The sequence below is a fragment of the Anomaloglossus baeobatrachus genome, chromosome 2, assembly GCF_048569485.1.
Source record: "Anomaloglossus baeobatrachus isolate aAnoBae1 chromosome 2, aAnoBae1.hap1, whole genome shotgun sequence".
NCBI classification, from domain to species: domain Eukaryota; kingdom Metazoa; phylum Chordata; class Amphibia; order Anura; family Aromobatidae; genus Anomaloglossus; species Anomaloglossus baeobatrachus.
In genome coordinates this window covers 230607588-230632790 of record NC_134354.1, presented here as the reverse complement: position 1 = coordinate 230632790, position 25203 = coordinate 230607588, and the positions used below count along the sequence as shown (strand labels likewise).

At 42.9% G+C, this 25203-nt stretch overlaps 1 protein-coding gene across 4 annotated transcripts in view; it reads left to right on the top strand.

Annotated features, from left to right (window-relative positions):
• The window catches only part of BLACAT1 (BLACAT1 overlapping LEMD1 locus), a 58514-nt gene extending 41955 nt beyond the window's left edge, over positions 1–16559 (top strand). For all 4 annotated transcript variants that reach the window (XM_075333677.1, XM_075333675.1, XM_075333676.1 and 1 more), the window contains one exon: positions 14016–16559. In XM_075333677.1, coding sequence (XP_075189792.1) covers positions 14056–14157 — 102 coding nt within the window. In that variant the 5' untranslated portion in view covers positions 14016–14055 and the 3' untranslated portion in view covers positions 14158–16559. The remainder of the gene's footprint in view (positions 1–14015) is intronic.
• The last annotated feature ends 8644 nt before the right edge of the window (positions 16560–25203 follow it).

Genomic DNA, 25203 nt, shown 5'->3' with positions numbered 1-25203 from the left:
TACGATGTCATGCAAGGTTCTGTAGTGTCATCATGCTCGCTGGTACTCGATGCTCGCCTGAGCATCTCAGTACCCTCAGTATACTCGGCGAGCGCCGTGTACCGGCGAGATGCTCGGGCGCATGCTCGGCTCCCCCTCCCTGCATGTTGGTGCTCTTTACAGAGTCAGCCCACATGCAGGGATTAGCTGCCACATACTGTAATGCCACAGCCGGTGAATAGTGGCGCCGGGAATCAGGTGATCGGAGATCCCCCGTTGCTACATGTGTCAAAGGTCATCATAAGTTTGTATTTCAATAGTCTCCTGTCTCTCTTTGACTTGAAATTTCCTTTCAATACCAGCAATTTCATGTCCATGATGATGTGGTCTGGGTTACAAAATGTTTGGCCACAGGTAGATCCATCCTTTTTTCTCTAATTGTGTGGTGGTGAGAATTCATCCTTGTCCTGAGCTGTTGTCCTGTCTCCCCTACATAAAGATCCCCAGTTGGACATTTGGTACATATAATTAAGTACACCACATTAGTTGTGGTGCTGCTGAAGGTACCTGGGATCTTGTAGTCCTGATGTGATCTGGGAATCTTTATCTTGTTCGTTGTCAATATAAATGCACAGGTCTTACATTTTTTCTGGTTGCAGGGAAATGTTCCTGTTGTTGGAGAGGATAGGGACAGGGCTGGCTCCAGGTTTTTGTGGGCTCTGGGCGAAAGTCTCAGTGGGCCACATCCACACATAGACATGCACAGATACATACACATACAGGCATACGTACACATACTTATTTAAAGAGAAATTCACAAAAACACATAAATAGACAAATCTATACACTGTCATATATAGATACACATCATACATGCGCGCGCGCGCGCACACACACACACACACACACACACACACACACATTATTTTTATATATTTATCCTGTATATATATCTAATATAGGGAAGCCGGCAACAGCCTCATTCACCTCCCGGCTTGTCTAACAGACATGGTCGCACATAGAGCACACTAACACTGCTGTAAATACATCACATTAACAGAGGCTGGGGACATACACATTACTGGGGGGAATACATATTACTGAGGAAAGGGGTATACAGCAATGGGGGACATACAGCTCTAGAGGAGGGCAGTGACTCTGAGGTGGGGGGACAAACAGCTGTGAGGTGGTGGGTGACATGCAGCTCTGGGGGTATACAGCTCTGGGGTGGGGAGGACATACAGCTCTAGGGGGTATACAGCACTGGGTGGGTGGACATACAGCTCTGAGGGGGTATACAGCACCTGGGTGGAGGGAACATACAGCTCTTAGGGGGTATACAGCACCTGGGTGGAGGGGACATACAACTCTGGGGGTATAGTAGTATGCAGCCCCCATATTGTGTTATGAAGCCCCTATTGTCCTCCATATAGTATTATGTAGCCCCCATATGCACTATGCAGCCCCCATATAACATTAAGCAGCCCCCATATAGCACATTGCAGACCCATATAGCATTAGGCACCTTCATGTAGTATACAGCCCGCATATAGCACAATGCAGACCCAGATAGCATTAGGCATCCTCATGTAGTATACAGCCCACATATAGCACAATGCAGACACATATAGCATTAGGCACCTTCATGTAGTATACAGCCCACATATAGCACAATGCAGACCCAGATAGCAATAGGCACCCTCATGTAGTATACAGCCCACATATAGCACAATACAGACCCAATAACATTAGGCACCCTTATGTAGTATATACTGTAGCCCCTATATACCACAGTGCAGAGCCAGATAGCATTAGGCACCCTCATGTAGTATATACTGTAGCCCCTATATACCACAGTGCAGAGCCAGATAGCATTAAGCACCCTCATGTAGTGCAGAGCCCCTATATAATACACTGCAGAGTCAGATAGCATTAGGCACCCTCATTTAGTATACAGCCCCTATATACCACAGTGCAGAGCCAGATAGCATTAGGCACCCTCATGTAGTACACAGCACCTATATAGCACAGTGCAGAGCCATATAGCATTAGGTATCCTCATGTAGTACACAGCCCTATATAGTACAGTACAGTGCAGAGCCAGATAGCATTAGGCACTCTCATGTAGTATACAGCTTGTATATAGCACAGCCTGTATATAGCACAGTGCAGAGCAAGATAGCAATAGGCACCCTCATGTAGCATACAGCTTGTATATAACACAGCCTGTATATAGCACAGTGCAGAGCCAGATAGCAATATGCACCCTCATGTAGCATACAGCTTGTATATAGCACACTGCAGAGCCAAATAGCAGTAGGCACCCTCATGTAGTATACAGCTTGTATATAGCACAGCCTGTATATAGCACACTGCAGAGCCAGATAGCAGTAGGCACCCTCATGTAGCATACAGCTTGTATATAGCACAGCCTGTATATAGCACACTGCAGAGCCAGATAGCAGTAGGCACCCTCATGTAGTATACAGCTTGTATATAGCACAGCCTGTATACAGCACAGTGCAGAGCCAGATAGCAGTAGGCACCCTCATGTAGTATACAGTGATTAATACTCACTTCTCCTTGTTCCCTCGCTGATCCGATTCTCCTCGGTGCGTCCACTGCTGACGCTCACTCTGACCTCTCAGCAGGCGCGCAGTGATGACGTCACCGCGCTCTGCTGCAGAGCTGTCAGAACGCCGACAGTTACAGCAGGGAGAATGATAAGAGAGGGAGCGCCCCGCTCACTCTCTCATCATTGCTCTCAATTGTATCGGCACCTGCGATGCCGATACAATTGAAAGCGCGATCCTCGGCGGGGGGAGGGGGCGGTGACAGCGCGGTCACCACCCCCCCTGAGTAGCGCTGCGCCACTCCTGCCACCGTGATTGGGCCCCCCTGGCAGCTCAGGGCACCTGCATTTGACCTGGTTTGCCGAGTGCTGGCGCCGGACCTGGATAGGGAGCTTCTAACAATGATGCTTCTTAGATTTGGGGGCTGCCTAAAACACAGAAGTGGGGGGTCTGGAAAAATAGATTTTAATCAGGCATCTTTTTGCAGTAATGGTTGTAGTTTCCGTGCAGCTCCTCTTAACACCTCTAGATTTGGATTGTAGGTGATTATAAGAGGTACCCGGTTGTTTTCTTCTTTAATTTTATAATGTAGGAGATGGTTTCTTGATATTCTGGTGGCTCTTGTAATCTGGTTTTCAATTGTTCTTGGGTGGTAGCATTGATTTAAAAAAGTCTTTCTGAGGCCCTCAAGGTGATTGTCTCTACCTGTAGTGTTGGAACATATCCGATTGTACCTGATGGCTTGACTGTACACTATAGAGTTTTTTTATGTGTTTTGGATGAAAACTGTCCCATTTCACGTATGTTGGACGGTCAATTGGCTTCTTGTACAGGGATGTCTCTGAAGTGACAGGTCCGGGAGGCCTCTGGCTGTGTAGTCGTGGCAGCACTGTATTCAAGGCACATCCCTGGCTTCATCACTTCTTTAATGTTGAGAGAGTGTATGTCGGTGTCTTCATCGGCCGATGCACACAAAGGCTGCAGGCAAAAGTCCAGATGCAATAAAAACGACATTTATTCTCAAAGATAAAACACTCCGGGCAGCAGATTACGGCAATATTAGTGGAGCTGGGGACACCCTGCCCGAACGCACCCTCTGGTGGGAATATGCCCAAAGTACTCCACTTCCTACGGGCTTCCACTCTTCAGCCAAGCATACACCGGACCCACACCGGCAGAATAGGCTTTGAGGTTGCGTTCACCTCCTTATCTCCGGTGTCCCTTGATGGTCCGCTCACACAATCACACTTGCCGCTGCAGATGTGCACTCTCCGCTGCCCCGGATCCTCTCTCCCTACACACATTCAGACCTTGCCTAGATATCCGGCCGACTCCTCCTCCCCGGTGGCAACAGCCGTCCCACCCGGCCACTAGGGGGGTGTCCTAACACATCATATACAATAATAAAAATCAACACTTTTAATAATCACAATGCCGGGTAACTATGCTAAACTAGTAGGGGGTAGGCCCACCCACTACATCTCTATTTCATTGTTCCGTAATTTAATGATGGTGTCCAAAAAGTTGATTTCAGTGCAGGAGTAGTTGAGTGTTAAGTTGATGGTGGGATGAAACTGATTAAAGTGTTCATGGAAGTGTTGCGGGCGGGGGGCGCTGCCACTTCTCTCTCTCGGGGGCCTGCTCGGATCCGGGTTACTGCTACGGCTCGAGTGGTGACCGGACCCAGGCTCTCACGGCCGCTCGTCCTCACAACCGTCGGAAAGGAGATATTTACAGGGGAGTGGTTGTGTCTCTGACGCCACCCGTGGGTTGCGGTGAGGGATGGTGGCATCGCCGCTGCCTGGTGATGGGGCACCCGAGGCAGCAAGGTGGAGGTATAGTCCCGGGGCTCGAGGGTTGAACATGGGAGTGATGGCTGCTGGAGGTGACACGCCGGGCTGGACCGGGGGACAAGGGTGTACTCACAGTTCAGTAATTTCACACAAGTCCAGTAGTAAACCAAGTTGCCAGTGGCCGGCTGCCTTAGGAGGGTGCATTCGGGTCCCACACCCAGGTTAATGCACTTTGTGTTTGTCTTTCCTTCTGGACGACTTTCCATGGAACGGAGTAGTCCACTCCCGGTTCTGTATGTGTTGGGAGCTGTGGCCCGCGAAAGGTGACCCTTGGGAGTTCAGTGGGTTCTGACGGACACCCTATCCCCCGCGTTGGGCTTCCGTTTCGCTCTATCTGGGCAGTTAATGGGACAAAGTCTGGAACCTTGTCCCTGGCTGGTTAATTGGAAAGGGGCTTGCAACCTTCCTAGCCCTATGGTCCAGGAACCCCGACTGTGCACGGCCTCCGGACCGGATTCCCGCTGTCGGTATCGGCGGGCTACAACCCTGCTCTGGTCCACTTTAGGTCTCCCACGACCGGATTTGCGTCGCATGTGGCCCTGTTCACTGTGTGCCACGTAGCCGGGTAATCCAAGGGCTACTACCCCGGACTACACTGCTGTCAGCTCTCCACACTTCAACTGTCAAAACTCATCTGCTGTGTTCCCGCCTCTGACACCTCAGGACCCCTAGGTGGGCGTTCTCATCCACCTGATCCCGCCCACTGGTGTGTCACTATTATCATGAGGGGGTGGCTAGGGTTTAATGGCTGTGTGTTATGCCTAAGTGTGGGTTTCTGATGGTAACAAGGAGGATGTAAACTGTTTGTGACTACCTGGTTTTGCCAGGGCGTCACAGAAGGTCTTCAGCTGCTCCTCAGACCCTGTCCAGATGATTAAAATATCGTCAATGTAATGGTAGTAGGCCAGAGGCCTGATAGGACAAGAGGATAAAAAGTCACTCTCAAGGTTGGCCATGAAAAGATTTACATATTGTGGTGCCATTTTGCTTCACATTGCAGTCCCAGTCTCCTGTAGATATATGTTATTGTCAAATGCAAAGAAATTATGGACGAGGATGAATTTTGTAAGCTTCACCACAGAATCGGCATCAAATCCTGTATTTTCTGGAAAGACTTTTCAGGCATTTAATCCATCCTGGGGTGGAATATTTGAGTACAAAGATTCCACATCAATGGTGGCAAGGATGGTTCCCTCTGGAAGAGGACCTATTGCTGATAGTTTTTTCAAAAGGTCAGTAGTGTCCGGAATGTAGCTGGTTCTATCCCTTACCAAGGGTTTAAGGATACTCTTTACCCATCCAGAGACTTGTTCAGTGAGGGTGCCCACACATGAAATGATGGGTCTTCCTGGATTTCCATATTTGTGAATTTTGGAAAGCATGTAGAATGTGCCTATTCTTGGACTTACCGGTATCAGTCCATCAGCTCTTAAGGCAGACAAGAGACCAACTTGTTAAGTTCCTTGTAATAGTCCTGTGTAGGGTCAGACTCCAAATTTTTATAGTAGTGTGTGTCCATCAGTTTTCTGTGTGCTTCCTTCATGTAGTCTGATTTGTTCATCACGACTATTGCACCCCCTTTGTCTGCAGGTTTAATGATGATTTCTTTGTTGCTTTTCAAAGATTTTGTGACCCTTCTCTCCTGGGCACTGATGTTGGATGGTTGCCTCCTGTGCGTGTTTAGGATAGTGGATTTTACCAAGTATCTGAAAGTGTCTATATAGTTATCCAAATGAGTGTTGCGTCCAGGTGGAGGTGTCCAATCTGACCTTTTCTTGGTTGTCAAGATCTGTCTTCCTTAAGTCTGGGTGGATTCTGAATCATCTAGATTGTTAAAATATTCCCTCAGGCGTAGTCTCCTGAAGTAATCTTCCATGTTGCTGCAGAGTTAAGTTTTGTCTAACGCTTTAGTAGGACAGAATGAGAGTCCCCTAGAAGGCACAGCAAGTTCCACTTTGTTGGGTTTATAATCCGAGAGATTGATAACACAGTTAGATTCTTTTGACACGAAATTGCTGGTATTGAAGAGAAATTTCAAGTCCCAGAGAGACAGGAGACTATGGGAATACAAACTTATGATGACCTTTTACACATTTAAAGCAGGAATGAATGTGTCACATGGATTTATGTCTTTTTACATCAATTAAGAAAGGTGCTACTCAGACCATCTGGGGGCATCACATCTCTGAAGCCAGACCCCAATCAGAGGACAATAAAACTTTCACCATGCTTATCTATGAACTGCTGCAATATTTATGGCAACAACAGTTTGTCCTCTTGCCATAGTGATAGTTCTGCTTCACATAACTTGTCTTATTTGCTGCTCCATTCTATGTCCTCTTGTGTATAAATATGTGACTCCTTCAGGTTGGGTTATAACATGCCTGATGAAGAGACCTGAGTAGTCTCGAAAGCTTGCTATTATCACCATCTTTTCAGTTAGCCATTAAAAGGTATCAACCACTGAGGACTCTCAGTTCTTTAAACAATTTTTCAATTCTCTGGATATATTTTTACATGATGCTGTGCAGTTCTATTTTTACTCTTGTATCGTGACTCAGAAAAAGCGGTAAGATCTGCTCAGAAACGTGTTATTCAATAGGAAGTAATAAATTATATTTTTACTGGCATACCTAGTTGATGGTTACTTTTCTTATTGGAGAACCAGCATCGCATGTCCGAAGAGAGAGCTTTTTTTGCGTTTTATTTATTATGCACACTTTATTTAGCGTACATGTATGATTTGCTGAAACAAGGGTGCATGTGTATCAAGGAATTGACAAAAAAACTATTGCCGTACATTGTAGCACATGTATGCCCAAAGGACACTCTTTTATAACAAAGTAAAATCAAAATGGAAAGTGACACTCAACTTATGTAGAAGGACCAAATATGTAGCGATCGATTCATCAAAGCATTTACACCTGAAAATTGGCGTAAAACACTTTAAAATGGTGCTAACGTTTTGTGCAATGCAAAGTTGCAGAAGAATTTTGCAACTTTTGGCCTTATCATGCTAGTTTAAATCAGCTCCACCAAATAGTACCCGTCCGTCAGATTCTCCAATGGTCATTGCTTAGAGTAACATTTCTGGTGGGGTGAGACTGAGAAGATGCACCAAATTCATTAAGTGTCATGCACATCTTAATAAATTCAGTGCATCGTGTTCCAGTGTGCCCTGCATTAAGACTGTCATGCTATGATTCTGTTATAGGAATTTGTCTAGGTTAGGCCACTTTTTCCTATCTGCCTCTGTACTTCATGTAATGCTGTCTTCCCTGCACAGTCCTGTCTCTCCTCTTCAGCCAAGACGGTGACATACTCACCGCTGCGGCCAGACTGCGTGCTCCCTTGCCTCTCCACGGCTGCCCACATGCTCTCCTGCTCCCTGGCCCTGCGCATGCTGCACAGGTTCCCCTGGAGCACACTTAAGGCACTCTCACTCCTTCCCTGTTAAAGGGCAGGGACACCGTAACCCAGAAGTTCCTCTCAGACTATGGCTGAGAGCAACTAGGTACTTAAGGCATCACCCCTAGGGTAAGTGCCTGAGCAACGTGTTAAGTTTACTTGCTAGTTGTCAGGTCTCGTGTATCCTGTGCCTGTTACCTGTGTCTTCTAATTCGTATCTGTGTTCTGTTGCCTGCTGTCCCCACAGTGCCTACTGTACCAGCTGAATCTGCGACACCTGCCATCTTTGTCATACCCTGTGCACCACCCTGAACCTGCCATCTAGTCTGCATCAGCCATCCAGGGTGCACCTGTATGCATCTGAGTCCGTCCCTGGATTCTTGACCCTGGGGGTCAGCTGCCTTGGAGTGGCACCTGGTGTGTACCGGCAGTCAAGCTCTGGTGAATACCCTTTAGGTGTTTAGTTAAGCCACTCCCACATCTGGGTAAGCCCGGGTCCCCCCTGTGGTCCAATGGGTCCACTCCTGCTTGCTTCTCTGGCAAGTGTTACACTTTAGTGTTTAACAGACATCCCTTTACTCCTTTTAAGACCCCGCACACATTTGACTAATGTTGACAGGACCCATCGATTTTGAAGACTCCTCATGTCTGATTTAGGACAGCAGATAGTATTGTCTCCCCCTGCCAGTTAGGTCGGTCGAAGGCTCTACTCTAGAGAACATAGTCCAAATGAGCGGTCTTGTGTATGAGTGAGATGGCTGTGGCTCAAACGATTGGTCAAACGATGGACAGCCAGCTAATGTTTATCGGGGGTGCATTTGGCATATATTGTGATATATTTTGTGGAAGAAAAGGAACAGAGAACCCCTTATTGGACATTTTCTGCATGGTTTACAGGGCTTCCTTGCTTGCTTCCTCAAAAGTTAATTTAGGGGAGCATGGCTCCAGTATGCTGATAGGCTCACTTTTCTTAGGGAACTTACCAATTCCCCTAGTCACAAGGGAGCTCACCTCAGTTGAAAAGCTTTACTCTCAAACTCCTTCTTAAATGTTGTCACTACTCTATGGGCTGCTCCTTGGCAAAGGTGAACCTTTACTGACCTTGACATACATAATCCCCGGTTGCTAAAGAGCAATATAATCTATAGATTCCAATTCGAGCTTTAGTGAACTCTCTATGTAATAAAATACAGGGTAATTAGAAAAGAAAAGATGATTTAAAAATGTATTCCATGCACAATAGTGAATGGCACATGATATTGAACACAAACTCTCCAAGTTTAGCACATAATGTTTAAGAATGTTCTATGTGTCCTCCTTTGTAACACGACACACATCTATGCAGTAATCCAGTTTGACCCAAACACGCTGCAGCATGTCCCCGTCGATGTTCATTAGAGCGGTGTAGGTTTTGTATTGGATTGTAAGTGTTGCAATAACTGTATGATATGGATTCTGGCGCAGTTGCCATCACAGAATCTTCATAACAGTCAGCTGAGAAAGGCCAAGTTCACGAATTGCGCAATGTGTTGATTTCTGTGGGCTCCATTCAAAGGTCTCTAGAACCATCCCCACTGCTTCGCCTGTAACATTTGGTCGTCCTTGGCTTTTACGTTTACACCAGCATCCTGTGTGCTTGAATTGTCGATACCACCAAATGTTTTTGAATTTAGAATGAATGAATTTAGAATGCTCTGGTGACATGTTGGGTCACTTTCATACTGTCTTCGGAATGCCTCGTTGAACTTCTCAGACTCTAAAACACAAAACGCTTTTCTTGGATATTCGCCATTTTGGGATCTGATGCCGCCCTGCCACCTGGTGAGGCACAAGCGAGTCTCAAACTTTGAGATGAGACCTTTTTCAAATGGGTGAAATTTATATCTTTGCACTAATATGACTTCAAAACCTGATAAATCTTTTATAATCACCCTGTATGTGGAGAAAGGGTATATTGGTCTTCTACTATGACCACTCTTTCCGTAAGTTAGGTTTCCTATTCTTGGCAAAGAAAGCCAGCAGTTATTTTATGTATTTAGCTCCCCACATTAACCTGAGACACTTAAAATCCCACACTCTGCCCTCCAAAGCAGAATAGCTAAGGGTCTATAGGGTTTTTAGAGTAAATTCTGTAAAGAATACCCTGTACCCAGTTGGCTATGAGGATTTACAACCGTAGAATTCCCAGATCACCAGGATAGTACACCGAATGAGAGTGTATTTAACAATACCCAAGCCAACCCTAGCGTCTACTAAAACACAACTAGATAACGTAATTATTGGATGATGTGTACTGAACCCATTTATTAGTCCCCCATGGCATTACATTAGAGCTACTGAACCCATTTATTAGTCCCCCATGGCATTACATTAGAGCTAAACAGGACACCACCTATTATTCTTTTTCCTCCAGAGCGAAATGGCTTGACACCTTTCTTGGATTCGGGCCACTAGTAGACCATGCAAGTGACCACAGTGAAATGAGTACTTAAGATACAATAATAATATACAGTTACATCAGTCTGTATTCCTATTAAGCTGGCAGTTATAAGAATTTTAATATATTTCTTAGAATTCTATGGATCAACAGGGCAGTGGATTTTACTGGTTTAATTACCAATTCCATTTATTGATGTGTAAGTGACTCAGAATCTCACGAATCCCAAGACTCCATAAGGAGCTACGATATCATTAGGTTCCTGATGTCTTGATCTTAGTGAATAGATATTTAATTGTCTATTAAATAAAAAAAACTAGGCCTAGAAATGAGAGCTCATTAGGGCTAAAAATAACATAGGTCTACCTTTCCCTATTCTGCTGTTGTAAATGATAATTATAAATGTATTATTCGGGAATAGATGTCAACACATAAATATGACTCATAATTTAAAGTTTTTTTCCTGCTTTTTATCTTCATGTGTGGGTCAATTCTTTTACATTTTATCCTGATTTATTTATCTAAGCTTTCAGATTTCTTGAAGATAAAATCTTTTATTTCTGACTCATTGTCCACACTGTGAAGAAATCAGATTGAGAATGAATGGAAGAAAGATTAAGAAATATAATCTTCCTTTGTAATGTGTAAATATATTCATTGAAAGTTGTTTAATTAGATAAATCTTCATATTACAAAATAATATGTGATCCAAACATCACTTGGGGATTTGTTCTTTCAACAATTACAATATTTTGGGGCATCTCATGTTATGCTGCCATGGTTAGTGTCCAATCCATATAAAGAAATATAAATAAACAAATAAATATACGTCTCTCGGCCAAGAAAATTGGCAAACTGTGAGTGAGTGCCATGACAGTTGGAAGAATACAAAATGAAGCCATCCATTTAAAAGCCAAGAGGTGGACATCTAGTACAATATTAGTGTCAAAAAGTTTGTTCTTCACAAGGTCTACCAGTTCTGGTGCTACAAGTACCGTAGTGGAGATCGCTCATGTGATTCGTAATAGTGAGATCACAGACGTCCATGCAAGCACCGAGTGATGCACGTTACACAAGTCTGGAATGGTGGCCTGACAAAATGTGAAGAAACCTCGACTTCATTATCATCATAAGCAGTTTGCAAAGATGTGCGAAAAGTGGACAGTAGAAGATTGAGGGAAATCAGTGTCGGAGTTCTGATGCTTTATGTATGTAAAACACTTGAGCGAGCAGCGCTGTTCTCCGGTACGCTCGGCCAGGGCTAGCCGCATGCAGTGTTAGAATGGTTCATACTTGGGGTAAAATCAGTATTAGTGCACAAAAAAAAATAAATTCACTGCCCACCCTCCTCCAGAAGTGTTCTGTTTATGTCTGGCTGTATGTTGTCGGAGAGCCCAACTGACAATCAGTGCCTTCCAATGAAGTTCAGGTCAAGTACTTTCCCAGAACAGAACTTTATCTAAAGTCTAGCTGAACCCACAGAATCCAAACTTCCACAGGTCTGCTCATCTCTAGAAACGGGTAATTTGGAGCAATGAGACAATAGATTAGGCTCTGATGGGTGCAAAAAGGTCTGGAAGAAACAAGGGAATAAGGTTCTAATGGATTTTGAAGGAACTGTGTGGTTCAGGGGAGGAAGCCTGATAATATGGGGTTGGTTCACAGCAAGAGGCATTGCATACTTGACCAGGATTGATGGTGGTCTCAATGCTGAGCTATATTTGAGTGTCCTACAATATGAATTACTTTGTACACTCGAGTACTAGGGGTGTGAAAAGGATGATGCACTGTTCCAGCAGGACAACGACCTGAAGCATACCTCGAGATTGACGAGGAAATGGTTCAATGACAATGATGCAGATGTGCTTGATTGGCCCCAACAGTTTTCAGACCTCAAGCCAATTGAACACTTTTGGGTAGATTTGAAGAAAAAACTGTATACACACTAAGTGAGTCAACCAGTATGTGCCAACATTGGGAACGTGTAGAAGAGTCATGGGATCAGATTACAGTCGAGACATGCTTGAATCTGAGAGCATGCCCAGAAGTTTTCAGGCAGTGTTGAAAGGAGATTTGCAAATTAGTAACAAAATAACAAAAAAAAATATCAGTTAGATTTTTAGGAACAAAACCGTAACAATGCAGTGACAGGACAAGAATCTGCATAACTAATCATATTCTAAATAGTTGCAAGTCAAATTTAGAGATAGCCAAGATGATTGTCTTTAAAATGAAGGAAGTCTCTGTCACGCTGTACAAAGGGTTGGTAAGACGTAATACAGCTTATTCACCACTAGAGGGCAGCAGAGTAGTGAAGGAGAGACAAAGTAACACTGTAACAGAAAGTCAGCTGAAGTACAGCATAGTAACTTTAGCAGGCAGTTAACAGGCGAATCACCACGGGGCAATAGAGTAGTCAAACAGTCAGAGTCTAAAGCCAGGAAAGTCAAGTCACTGCAAAGGGAGGATAAAAACCAAGTTAGAAAACAGAACTGAGTCAGAAGCCGAGAGATCAGGAATGCAGGGGGAAACACAAACAACTGACAGGAGCGGGAAGTCAGGGGCTGGGACAGACGGATGAGCGGGGAAGGGTACAGGTCAGGGTATGGTAACAAGGAGTCAAATCAAACAGGAATTCTCACCAGAGCAAGTCACAGGCTGCAGAGCAAAACTATAACCAGCACCAGGAGGCAATTGCAGAGACCAAATATAGTGTCTCCTGAAACCAGAACGATGCTGATGGGAGTTAACCCCTGACATGACCAGGCCGGGTCTGGGAAACTCTGGAGCGGAGAATCCCGGCCCTGGATCATGACAGTCTCAAACTCAAACCTGTAGTGGATGGTGAGATATGGAGCTTGAAAGTCAAAAGTTCAAATCATTGTTACCCTATTGCTTGTCACTATATAGACATGCTAGGAGCCAAGGTGGCACAAAAATAATGTGCATTTTGCCCAATAGGATTGCCTAATTACACCTCCCTCAGTAACTGGTAGCTGCCATATAAACATGCAAATGTGGGAGTTATATTGTATCCATTGAAGGGTGAATGTTAGTACTATTTCTTTAAATAATTAGATCACTGCAGTCACACAATCCAGCACTGTTAATGTAACATTGTTTTTTAATAGAAAATTATATAAAAAAGGCAAATGACAGCAGCATGGCACAGTGGCATAGTAAAACATACACATTTTGAACACACTTGTTTATTTCATGGTACAGCAGACCAATACCATAAATATAAAGAAAAAGGTGCAAAAAGAGAAGTTCAAAACGCGTGGATTATAAGATTCACTGTTCCATGCTGCGTTCTGTCTTTTTAGAATGATTTTCATCTACATGATCATTGAAATCTGCAAGGTTCACTGCAGTAAGTGTGTTTGGTACATTTGTTTTGCCTTCTGGTTTTATTGATATTGTTAGATATAAGGGGAAATAATGTTGTTTCTTTTTAATCCAGTTTTATTGTGTCAGCTTTGTGAGTACAGTTAAGATTTAACAAGTAGAAAGACCTTAGGTTAAGAAGTTGGGAAACCCCTTGTGTTAAAATTACTACCGGGTAGGGAGATTCCTGGTTTAAGTGTCTACATTGTGGGAAGATATTAATGTTGCGTGGTTAGTATTCATTTAATAAAAAAAATACCTTTTGCATTATTGTTGCGAAATTGAAAACTGATTTGCACTGGATCTAATGTATTCCATATTTTGGATGTATAATATATTATACAAGGGCTAACTTTTTTATTGTCTGTCTGTTTTTAGGTGCAGTTAAATATCATCTTGAGTCCCAACCATACAGTCCATGCCTCAATTTACATTTGCATGTTTCTGTGGTCTTCATGGGTTCTGCAATATGAAACCAAAGAAAGAGGAGCCACAAGCTGAACAGGAGACTTCAGTATGAGGGACACCAGCTTCCTTCTCAGGGATCAATCAGTCTGCGGTGTGGAGGGGTCTTTGTACCAATAAGTATGTAGGAGGTCATCCAATAACCAGTACAGCCCAGGATATGGAGGAAATCCATTTCTGGCATCCAGAAATGAAGGATGTGAATATGTGCTGTTCCCTTCGTGAGGGAATTCAGAATTTAATAAATGAAGCTGCAATAATGCCATGGCGGTAACTTATAGCCAGAAGAGCTGACAATTGAAGCCGAGGATAGAAATTCAAAATGAATGTCTAATAACTTAAAACTATCTATCTCTAGTCTTGTCCTATTTAGTTCATGACAAGAGTCCTAACCATGATGGAGAGAGAACCTAAATGCGTCGTTCAGATAATTTGTTTTATGTGATCTGGGTTTCAGCCGGCACAAGGGCATCTTGCATTTAATACCCTTGTTGTCTATTCAGTTTTAGATTGAAAGACATGTTTACTCGTGTAGCATTTACATACTTCATATCTGATGCTGATGCACCAATGCTTATGAGCTAGAATACATGACGTCAGCAGGGATCGGTATAATAGCAGAGCACAATGTCTTCTCATTAAAGGGACTCTGTAACCAGGTAATCTCAGAGTAGCATAATGTAGGGACAGAGATCCTGATTCCAGCAATGTGTCACTTACTATACTGCGCGCTGTAGATTTGATAAAATTGCTGTTTTATCGGTAAAGAATTTTTACTAAAGGACGAGTAAACCTGCTGCCATGCAGTCTTCTGTGTTCATGAGCTCTGTATAACCCCACCATCATGACTGATGATAGTTTTCTGCCTATACACAGTGTGTACAGAAAGCTGCCAATCAGAGGTGTGGGTGGGGATATACAGAGCTCGGCATTCAGAGAACTGGTAGATATGCAGCAAAAACAAAATGACTTTATAAAAACTGTAGGGTCTCTATCCCTGTGTTATGCTGCTCTCAGAAAGGGTAGCAAAAACCTAGTGACAAATTCCCTTCAATTGACCTTGGTGGGAGAGATGTAGCCTTTTTTAAAATGACAAATACAAATTCAATAGCTTTTGTTTTGTTAAAGGGGTAGAGCAAAGTACATGTTAACTAATAAATCTTGGAATAAAAATTAAATTCCCACAATTGGATGTGCTATTTTGTTTCACTGCGCTGCAGGTAATCTTATAGATGTTCCCCTGCTATCTATTATGTAATGGCCGTGTCCAAGCACGCAGAGCTGCTCCGGTCCATGGTCTAAATATACCAAGGCTCTTGGGCAGTGGATGAAGCAAAGGGTATACAGACAGAACAACATGGGATCACAGCTAATTCTTTCTGTGAGGTAAAACATGTTTTTAAACAGGCAGGAAAATGTTTAACCTCACAGAAAACAGCAGCTGTCCTATCTGAACACCCTCTTTTGTTTCCCCTGGAAAAGAGATGTGGTGTTTCCTTCATGGTCAAAAACAGCCATTACACTGAACATAGCAGGAACACATTTATTAATTAAAATGTACTTTGTAGGACAATCCCTTTTAAGTGTTAAGAGTTAACTTTCTGCATCGTTACATCTTTCTTGTGTGTTAGGCAGAAATAGCCTTTCTTGAACTAGCTATAAGCCAATCTTTATAATACATCATAAAATTATATTAAAACACAACATAAAGAATAATATAACACTTATGACATGTTCGTAGCATGTCCATCTTGTATTCACACTTTGTATTCCTAATTTCTATTACACGCATGCACATTTGTATTCAGTCATTCCAAGGAGATAATAGCATGTCCATGACAATCTACTTTCTAATTAGCAATTAGCATGTTCATTATCCCCCTATACCAATCCCATTTACTGTCATCCTATACCATAATAGAGACCAATGTTACTAAGGTGTATTTTTTACTACACATAATCCTCATTTATTATTTTTATATACAGTAGATATATGTAGCTTGTATAAAAAGCATATAATATCTAATAAACTAAATTCTATATACTCAGACGAAGATATAGCATATTAGTTGTAGAATATAGAATATTTTTACACAATGAATAAGGTAAAATGTATCCTCTGACTTTATTATATACAGTAGTATATTTTATTACCAAAATCTGTATAGTTACAAATATGTCAGTTATTTTATTATATCCATCTTTAAGGAGTATTGAGAGTATATTTCATGGAAAGCATTTAATTGGTTTACAGGCAAAGCTGTGGAAGAGAAGCGCAAATAGGGTCTTATCCGATAGACAGGTGGGTATAAAGGGTAAGACAGGTACTCACCTGTTACAGTTGTGACAGGCACAACTCCTTGTAGGCATAGAGCAAATTAATGCATAAAGTGGTCAGCCGCAGCCCCGATGTTGCAATAGTAGACATAGAGGGGATGAGGAAGTTGGGCTTAATGCTGCGCTAAAAAAACACAATTCCAGGAGATGTAATGGATTCCTTTTCTTTATTTTCACAGGTCAACGCGTTTCAAACGCATCTTCGCCTTCTTCATCAGGACAAAGAAATAAGAGCATAACACATGCTGCTGACAGACCATATATATATATAACACTGAAAGGAGTAGCCACGTTTGCAAAAATGACGTGAGCTGTCCAGTGACTAATCGTCACGTGGAGTGAGCAGGAAGAAGTGAAAAAAGAGAAGTGAAAAAGAAAAAAGAAAAAAAGGGGAAAAAAAAAAACAAAAAAAAAATGGAGTGTAGCTGGTTAAACATTATTACCACATGAAAGGTTTAATATTTTAATGTTATTACATGATTGTGCAATAAAAAATGATGAGCAATGACTGATAAGAAAAAGGATTTATGATGTCCCAGTGAAAAATAGAAGAACAACAAAAATATTAAATAAATGAATTACATTTATATCACTTTATTCCCCATGCTCTTTGTTTAATCTCTGACACCCCCATGACACCACTCACTTGCTTTCAATCCAGTCCTGACAGTCTCCTATTTCTTTTATTTACACGCATGCGCCACAATCTTTTTTCCCACGCTCTGAACTCATTTCACCCCTGCCAGCGAGTCTCTGAACAGCGGAGCTGGCTCGCACACGCGCAGTACAACATTTTCCCACGGGTTTGAACATTTTTTACCTTTTTACACATGGTAACTCTCCTTTCATTTTTTGCCCAGTGTGGCAGCCCCGCTCCCATTATGTAGGAGTCCAATTCTTGATTCGATTAAAGACGCATTCACTGCTCCTTAACTTTTCATTTATTTAATATTTTTGTTGTTCTTCTATTTTTCACTGGGACATCATAAATCCTTTTTCATATCAGTCATTGTTCATCATTTTTTATTGCACAATCACGGAATAACATTAAAATATTAAACCTTTCATGTGGTAATAATGTTTAACCAGCTACACCCCATTTTTTTTTTCCCCCTTTTTTTCTTTTTTTCTTTTTCACTTCTCTTTTTTCACTTCTTCCTGCTCACTCCCCGTGACGATTAGTCACTGGACAGCTCACGTCATTTTTGCAAACGCGGCTACTCCTTTCAATGTTATATATATATATGGTCTGTCAGCAGCATGTGTTATGCTGTTATTTCTTTGTCCTGGTGAAGAAGGCGGAGATGCCTTTGAAACGCGTTGACCTGTGAAAATAAAGAAAGGAATCCATTACATCTCCTGAAATTGTGTTTTTTTAGCGCAGCATTAAGCCCGACTTCCTCATCCACTCTGTGTCTACTTTAATTGGTTTACAGGAGATTCTGGACAGCCTCTTAACCCCTTCATGACCTATAGCATACTGGTATATCATAGCCCGCATCGATCCCTGCATATGTTGGGCTGATGGGATCAGCCAACATTTGCCTCTACCTTAAACAGTCGAGGGTGGATCGGAGATCCACCTGTGCCCGTTAACTAGTTAAATCCCATTCTCAATCTCTGACAGTGGGATTTATCACCTGCCGTCAGGGAGCGTGTCATTCCCAGCTCCGTGATGCGATTGCGGGGCGCTGATTGGTTGTCATGACAGCCAGGGGTCAGCTGATGACCCCTGTCACCGTCGTGACAAACTTCCTGTGAACACCAGCTGTGAGACGTCATTCATAGGAAGTTAGCATTTCTGCTGTGCAGAGCGGTGCTGTTGTTGATACACTGCTCTGTACAGCACAAGCAATCAGAAGATAGCAGCTTCAAATCCCCTAAGGAGACAAGTAAATACAATAAAAAGCGGCGAAAAAAGTTTTAAAAAATAATATAAAACACAAAAGTTCAAATCACCCCTCTTTTGCCCTATTAAAAATAAAACAATAAAAAATACACATATTTGGTGTCACCGCTTTCAGAAATACCTGATCTAGCAAAATATAAAATCAATTAATCTGATCAGTAAACAGATGAAAAAAAAAATTAAAAACTCTAATAAAAGGCAATAAAAATATCTATCCAAAAATGTATCAGTAAAAATGTAAGCCCAGGTCGCAAAATATAAGCCATCACACAGCACCAGATCTAAAAAATTAGAACGTTACTGGCGGAAAATGGCGACAAAAGCACCATATTTTTTTTTACAAATTTCTGATTTTTTTCATCAATTAACCCCTATACGGCCAAGGACGTACCTGGACATCCATGGCCGTGTCTATCCCTTTAATGCAGGCTCATGTGGTAAGTCTGCATTATAGCCTGCATTATTTCCCACACATGTCTGCTGATCAGATCAGCAAACGTGAAGCTAACAGGCGCAAACTCTGACACCGCGATATAAAGCGTGCCAGCAGATATAGCTCTGTTGCACGCCACCATTGGCTATTCTGTGATGAAATTGCGGGGTGCCAATGGATTGCTGGATTGTGCCGAAAAAGCTGCGTTCTGAGACACATTCGGCAGAACGCAACGTGCGCACATTCCTGCAGAATTCATGCGTTTTGGATGCTTGCTCTGCCATAGACAGAGTGGGAAAAGCATCCAGAATGCACATTTTTGACAGTGCGGTCCCACTCGGCTCTGCAGCATCCCCATTGACTTGCAACAGAGCCGAGTGGGACCGCTCTGTCAAAAAGAGCATGGCTGGCTGCGAAACAGAGCTGCGCGATCAGAATGAACTCGGATGAACTTCACCCAACTTCATTGTGATCGTGCGGTTCTCTGCATGTGCCGCGGCTTGATTTGCGGTCACACATGATGGTCTCACCTGTGATCGCAAATCCCCTGAGTGACTGCAGTGAGCTGGACAATCAGCAGTGCTTTCACTCAGGTTAGGGCACAAACACATCAGCGGTATTCTGCCGCACTGCCGGATCCGGCATAAGGGCAATACAGTACAATACAGTTCACAGACAGTGCGGCAAGCCCCGGTCACATGCTGTCACATGCTCCCAGAGCTTCCTAGGTAGCAGTACATTTAGGCTATGTGCGCACGTTGCGTAGTGTCCATGCTGAAAATTCTGCAGTGATTTGGCAGTGCATGTGCGTTTCAAATTGCTGCACAAACACTGCGTAATGGATGCAGTGTGTCAGCAGAATAGATGCCGATTTCATGCGCTCTGGATGCTTCCTCTCCCATAGACAGAGTGGGAGCAGCATCCTAAGCGCCCGAAAGAAGTGACATGTTGCTTTTTTGAGCGCAGCAATTTGGATAAAAATTTCAGCATGCAAATAGCTGCGCTCTCAAACGCAACATGCGGCTGGATTATGCACAATCTTCATAGTTTGTGCTAGGGAGGAGGCTAGACGCATGCGTTTACACTGCAGTGCAATACGCAGCGTAAACACATGAAATTACACAACATGCGCACACAGCCTTACTCTGCGCAGCACACTAAGACATGCAGTCTGACGCTTCCAGATTTGCCATAACACATTTAGATTCTCGCACTTTAGCATTATAGATACAAAGGGTGATTATTTACTTCTTTTTTCATTTTATTTATTCTTAGTTCAGAATTTATTAATCTGCATGTCGGTACACAAACCAGTTCCTATCATTATATGTAACACTATCTGCACAGAATTGCAGGATTATTTCTTACACGCTTGTATTTTCATCACTATTGTGTAGATACTGACATAATTAGAGAGGATCGTTATTTCACTTTCTGCACACTTTCAATTTACATGCATGTTAAAATAGAATAATTCCAACCTATAGAAGTATTCATGGTACTGATCTATTATTCATTGAGATTTTTACATAATTTATATATCGGCTCACAATATGGCTGCATTACATTAGTATGAATGGTATTCCTGGCTTGCATTTACATGTGCAGGCACAATCGCATTAAGCATGATAATATTTGTGGAGAGCTCCATCATCTTCAATCTATAACATAATACAGAGTCAGCTTTCTGCATTAAGTAGACGTCTTTTCGGTCGCCGGATATGCTACAATTGTATATCAAGACGTAGCATGCTGATAATCTTGCAGTTCTCTTGGGTAAAATGATTTATAGCAGTCACGTTTTTCTTCTGGCCTCAATCTGACATTTAGGATTAGTAGATTTAGATTAATACGATCCAGATATAAGAAAAGCAATTAAGGGTCATTTTTCCATGCTTATATACTTGGGAATATTCTACACCGGTTGGAGAAAATCCAATCTAAAGCATCCTGCTATGTAACTGCATATGTGAAGTATCTTTCATTTTTAGGGCCAATATGCCCTACTAATAGATTCTCACTATGAACTCAGTTCATTGTACTGAAAGGGAAAACACCTTTGTTTCTCACAGTATGGCTGATGAAAGCAAGGTGGTATCATTTGCAGGGTAAACTATAATCCCGAGCAGATAGGTATTAACCATATCCAGTGTCATGTAAAACACTGAGCTCAACGATTCTCATGGAGACAAAAAGCAAAGCATATTTGTGTCAATGAGATGTGACTTTTGAGGTCAAATAGGCAATCTCTGAGAAATTACATGATACATAAAGAGGCATATCTGATAAAATATTGAGCTGAAATCTTAGTGAGGACCCCTCTTGATCCTGCATCATCGAATCTAACATGCACTTTCACCTAAACTAATTAGTTTTACCGATCTCAATCAAGACAGCTTAAATTATGCATTATCAATGACAAAAGGGCACATACATTTTTTTTCTATGGCATTGTCAGGGCGCGAGGGATGACTTGAAGCTCCTGAGCCCCAATGCAGCCTACAACCTCTGCACATTGTATAGCAGTACCCTGTACATATGTCATTCAACTTTTAATTTCTGCAGGTGTAGTGAAGACACAGCGCGCAAAAAAACCCATATAAAATCTTTATTTCTTCTAGTTTCATATTTTTGAATTCCAAAGAACCTCTGTAGGGCCTCTCAAAAGAAACTAGATGAATCATTAGCATCACTCAAGAAAAATTGGAGTCTGTTTAAAGGCATTCGGCCAGCAGGTTTTTGGTGCAAGGTTTGTTACATATATTTCAGGGATGCCTGTCTTGTCAAGGTCCAATCTGTTGTTTATTTGCTTTATTTGTTTAAGCAGCAGGAGTTAAAATTGCTGAGACTACAATGTCACAGGCACGGCAGTCCGGCACGCTCCTTCCTCTGATTGACACCTCACTGTCAATGTACAATCTCTATATAGAGCCTGGTGTGGGCAGGGACAGAGCTCTCAGCTAAAGGTGGTGTCACACACAGCGACAACGAGGTCGCTGGTAAGTCACCATTTTCTGTGACGTAGCAGCGATGTCCTGTCGCTGTCGCTGTGTGTGACATCCAGCAACGACCTGGCCCCTGCTGTGAGGTCGCCGGTCGTTGCTGAATGTCCTGCTTCATTTTTTGGACGTTGCTCTCCCGCTGTGAAGCACACATCACTGTGCGTGACAGCGAGAGAGCGACGAACTGAAGCGAGCAGGGAGCTGGGAGACAGCTTCTGGCAGCCTGCGGTAAGCTGTAACAAGGGTAAACATCGGGTAACCAAGCGAAGTGCTTCGCTGGTTACCCGATATTTACCTTAGTTACTAGCGTCCGCCGCTCTCAGGCTGCCAGTGCTGGCTCCCTGCTCCCTGCACGCGTAGCCAGAGTACACATCGGGTAAATAAGCAAAGGTTTGCTTATTAACCCGATGTGTACTCTGGCTAGGAGTGCAGGGAGCCAGCGCTAAGCGGTGTGTGCTGCTAACCAAGGTAAATATCGGGTAACCAGCGAAGGCTTACCCGATATTTACCTTAGTTACCAAGCGCAGCATCGCTTCCATGCGTCGCTGCTGGCTGGGGGCTGGCCACTGGTCGCTGGTGAGATCTGCCTATTTGAGAGCTCATCAGTGACCATGTAACGACGCAGCAGCAATCCTGATAAGGTCAGGTCGTCGTCGTGATCGCTGCTGCATCACTACGTGTGACCCTAGCTTAAGCTACATGGCTAAATCTAAAAATTCTGATTGTGTCAGAACGGCTGCACCCAGTAATCTAAGTGATAGATCGTTGGATTCAGGATCTCTTCGCCTAAATCATGTAGATGAGGTAACAAAAAACAGCTGACAGATTCCCTTTAAGCTACCCTGGCTTATCCACAATAAATCAGAGATTCTTTCAATTTCGGTTATACAGTATAATGATTTTCTGTGGTAACGTTAGTTATTTACAGGATATTTTTGCTGATGGTCTCATAACACTAAAATCATGAGGAAAAAGAATTGAACACATTGAATTTACTTGGTCTTCCTGAGGGCAATAAGCATCAGATGTGTCTGAAAAGTAATTTTTAAAGTTGTGAATGAGGTTTCCCCAGTCACCGAGCAAAGTTAAATAAGCAAGAAGATTTATTTTCTTCAAAGAGCAACTTTTCTACTTCACACTTTTGGGTAGAGTAGCATGATGATGTACCATACACTACACACAAAGCAACGCTACTCCACAGTTGAGGCGGACCAATATTGACTTCATCAGGCCTATAGGCAGTTCTATACACAGCTATACAAAATGGGACACAATTACATTGACCACTTACTTGCTTCTCATAACATTAACAAGTAAGGTCATTTTTATACCAAACCATAATCTTATGAGCACTTTCTTAAATGACCCCTCTCTCCACTCTTCTTCAGTCCACTACACAACAGAACTGAATTTAGAGCAGTCAATGTTCTGCTACACCAGGGGTCGGGAACCTTTTTGGCTGAGACAGCCATGGACGTCACATGACATGAGAGTCATACTCACCATGCAGAAACGGTGGTGGAGCGGCTCAGAAGGTACCAGGAGGCAGGGTAGGCAATGCTGCGGGCACGGAGGAGGGGGTATCATGGCTCTAAAGCGTCAGTGTGCGAAGGGTCGGCGATACTGCTGTGGGCTCATGGGGTGTCACGGCGGCAGGTGCCATTGATCTGCCGGCGGGCTGCTTTGAATCAAGAAAATGGCCACGGTGCGTGCGCAGATCAACGTAATGGACTTCAAGAAAATGGCCACGGAGTCCTATTTGCGCACGTGCCGCCTCCATGGTTATTTTCTTGAAGTCTATCTCGTCAACTGCGGGAGATTCAAAGGAGCCCGCAGTCCGCCGGCTACTGCGGGCTCGCCGCACTGACACCCCATGAACCCGCAGTATCGCCAATCCTGCGCCGCCACTGCCACCCCGGTAAGCTATATGAGTTTTGTATAGCGCACCCCCATTTTGTCCCCCAGTTTTTTATTAAATATTTGTCTGTGAGCCAGATGCAGCCATCAAAAGAGTCACATCTAGCTCGCGAGCCATAGGTTCCCAACGCCTGTGCTTGTCACCACCCCCTCCAAGACTGATATGCAAAACAATATGTATGAAGCCTATTATTAGCCTCTTTGTGTTATTGACTCACCCAAACTAAACAATGTGGACTTTATATGAGTTGACGCCTCTCACAGCTCTAGCAAACTCCCAAAACCTGAATTCTTCCAAGTCTGATAGAGTACCTGGCCCAAACCCATTCAATGACAACCTGTGCAAAATTCGTAGGGTGCATGGCGATGATCAGGGTTCACAGCATTTTGTATGCAGCATGTTTCAGCTGCGTCCAAAACGCTGTGTTGTACAGTACAACCACAGTGGATGGAATTTATAGAAATCCTATGCCCACTGTGCATGCACTGCCCGCAGTGTAAACTGTCTTGCGGTGCATGTCGCAAGCTTTTTACACAGAGAGAACAGAGTGAGAGACTGCAGTGCCCCGAACCATGATCGTGGGCACGAGCAACTTTGGTCTCCTGCGTAGGGGACTCGCAGCCCCACAGGTCAGGACTCGCCAAGTCCAGGACACAGCGGGTCCTGATGGTGAGCACATACCATGGCTAGACTATCTTTACCAATACCCTGAAATGGCAACTCATTGACTGTTGGCCAATTTAAAACGTTATACTCAAGGTCTTTAATTGGTGAAAATTCCAAACTGCATGTAAACCCAAGCAACTTGGCAATTTACTTATTAAAAATCCTTTCTGTTTTCAGTTTTATTTTTTATTGCACATTGCCTAGGATACCACCACCACTGCAGTCTTATCAAAGCAAGGAGGGAAACACTTAAATGATCTTTCCAATACAGTTTGTAAGTGCTGCTTTGATGCTGGCCAGATAGCTGGATTTGTGACAGTACTACAAACGTACAAATCGACTCGCCAGGATGTAGCTGTGTTGTCCGTTTGTTTCTGTGTGCTTGCATCTGTAAATTTTTACGTCTTTTTGTATCTTTTAATTTATGAATGTGATCCTATTTCTATATATGTATCTTTGTTGGTTTGTGTAATTACATTATGTTTTTTTTATTTAATTAACATGATTAATCTAAAAAATGAGCATGACAACCAAATGACATAATATCCGTGATATCATTACCTTGTCTGTTTCTTGTTCAATAATGTGCCTGAGTTTATTCTTGTTTGGTTTTATGTGATGATGTGCTATTTTATTCGGCTTAGCTTTAATATTTTCTGCGCTCTTCTGCTTTCTTTACACGTTTGCATAATTATTTTAAATAAATGTATGTCCCCCAAACTAGAATGATCTATCTATATATGAAATGGACTTTTCAGGATTTTCTGCCTGCACTTTATGGTTCTGTGATTTACAATTACATCACTAGTTGGTGCTATTTTCTGCTCTCCAATCTT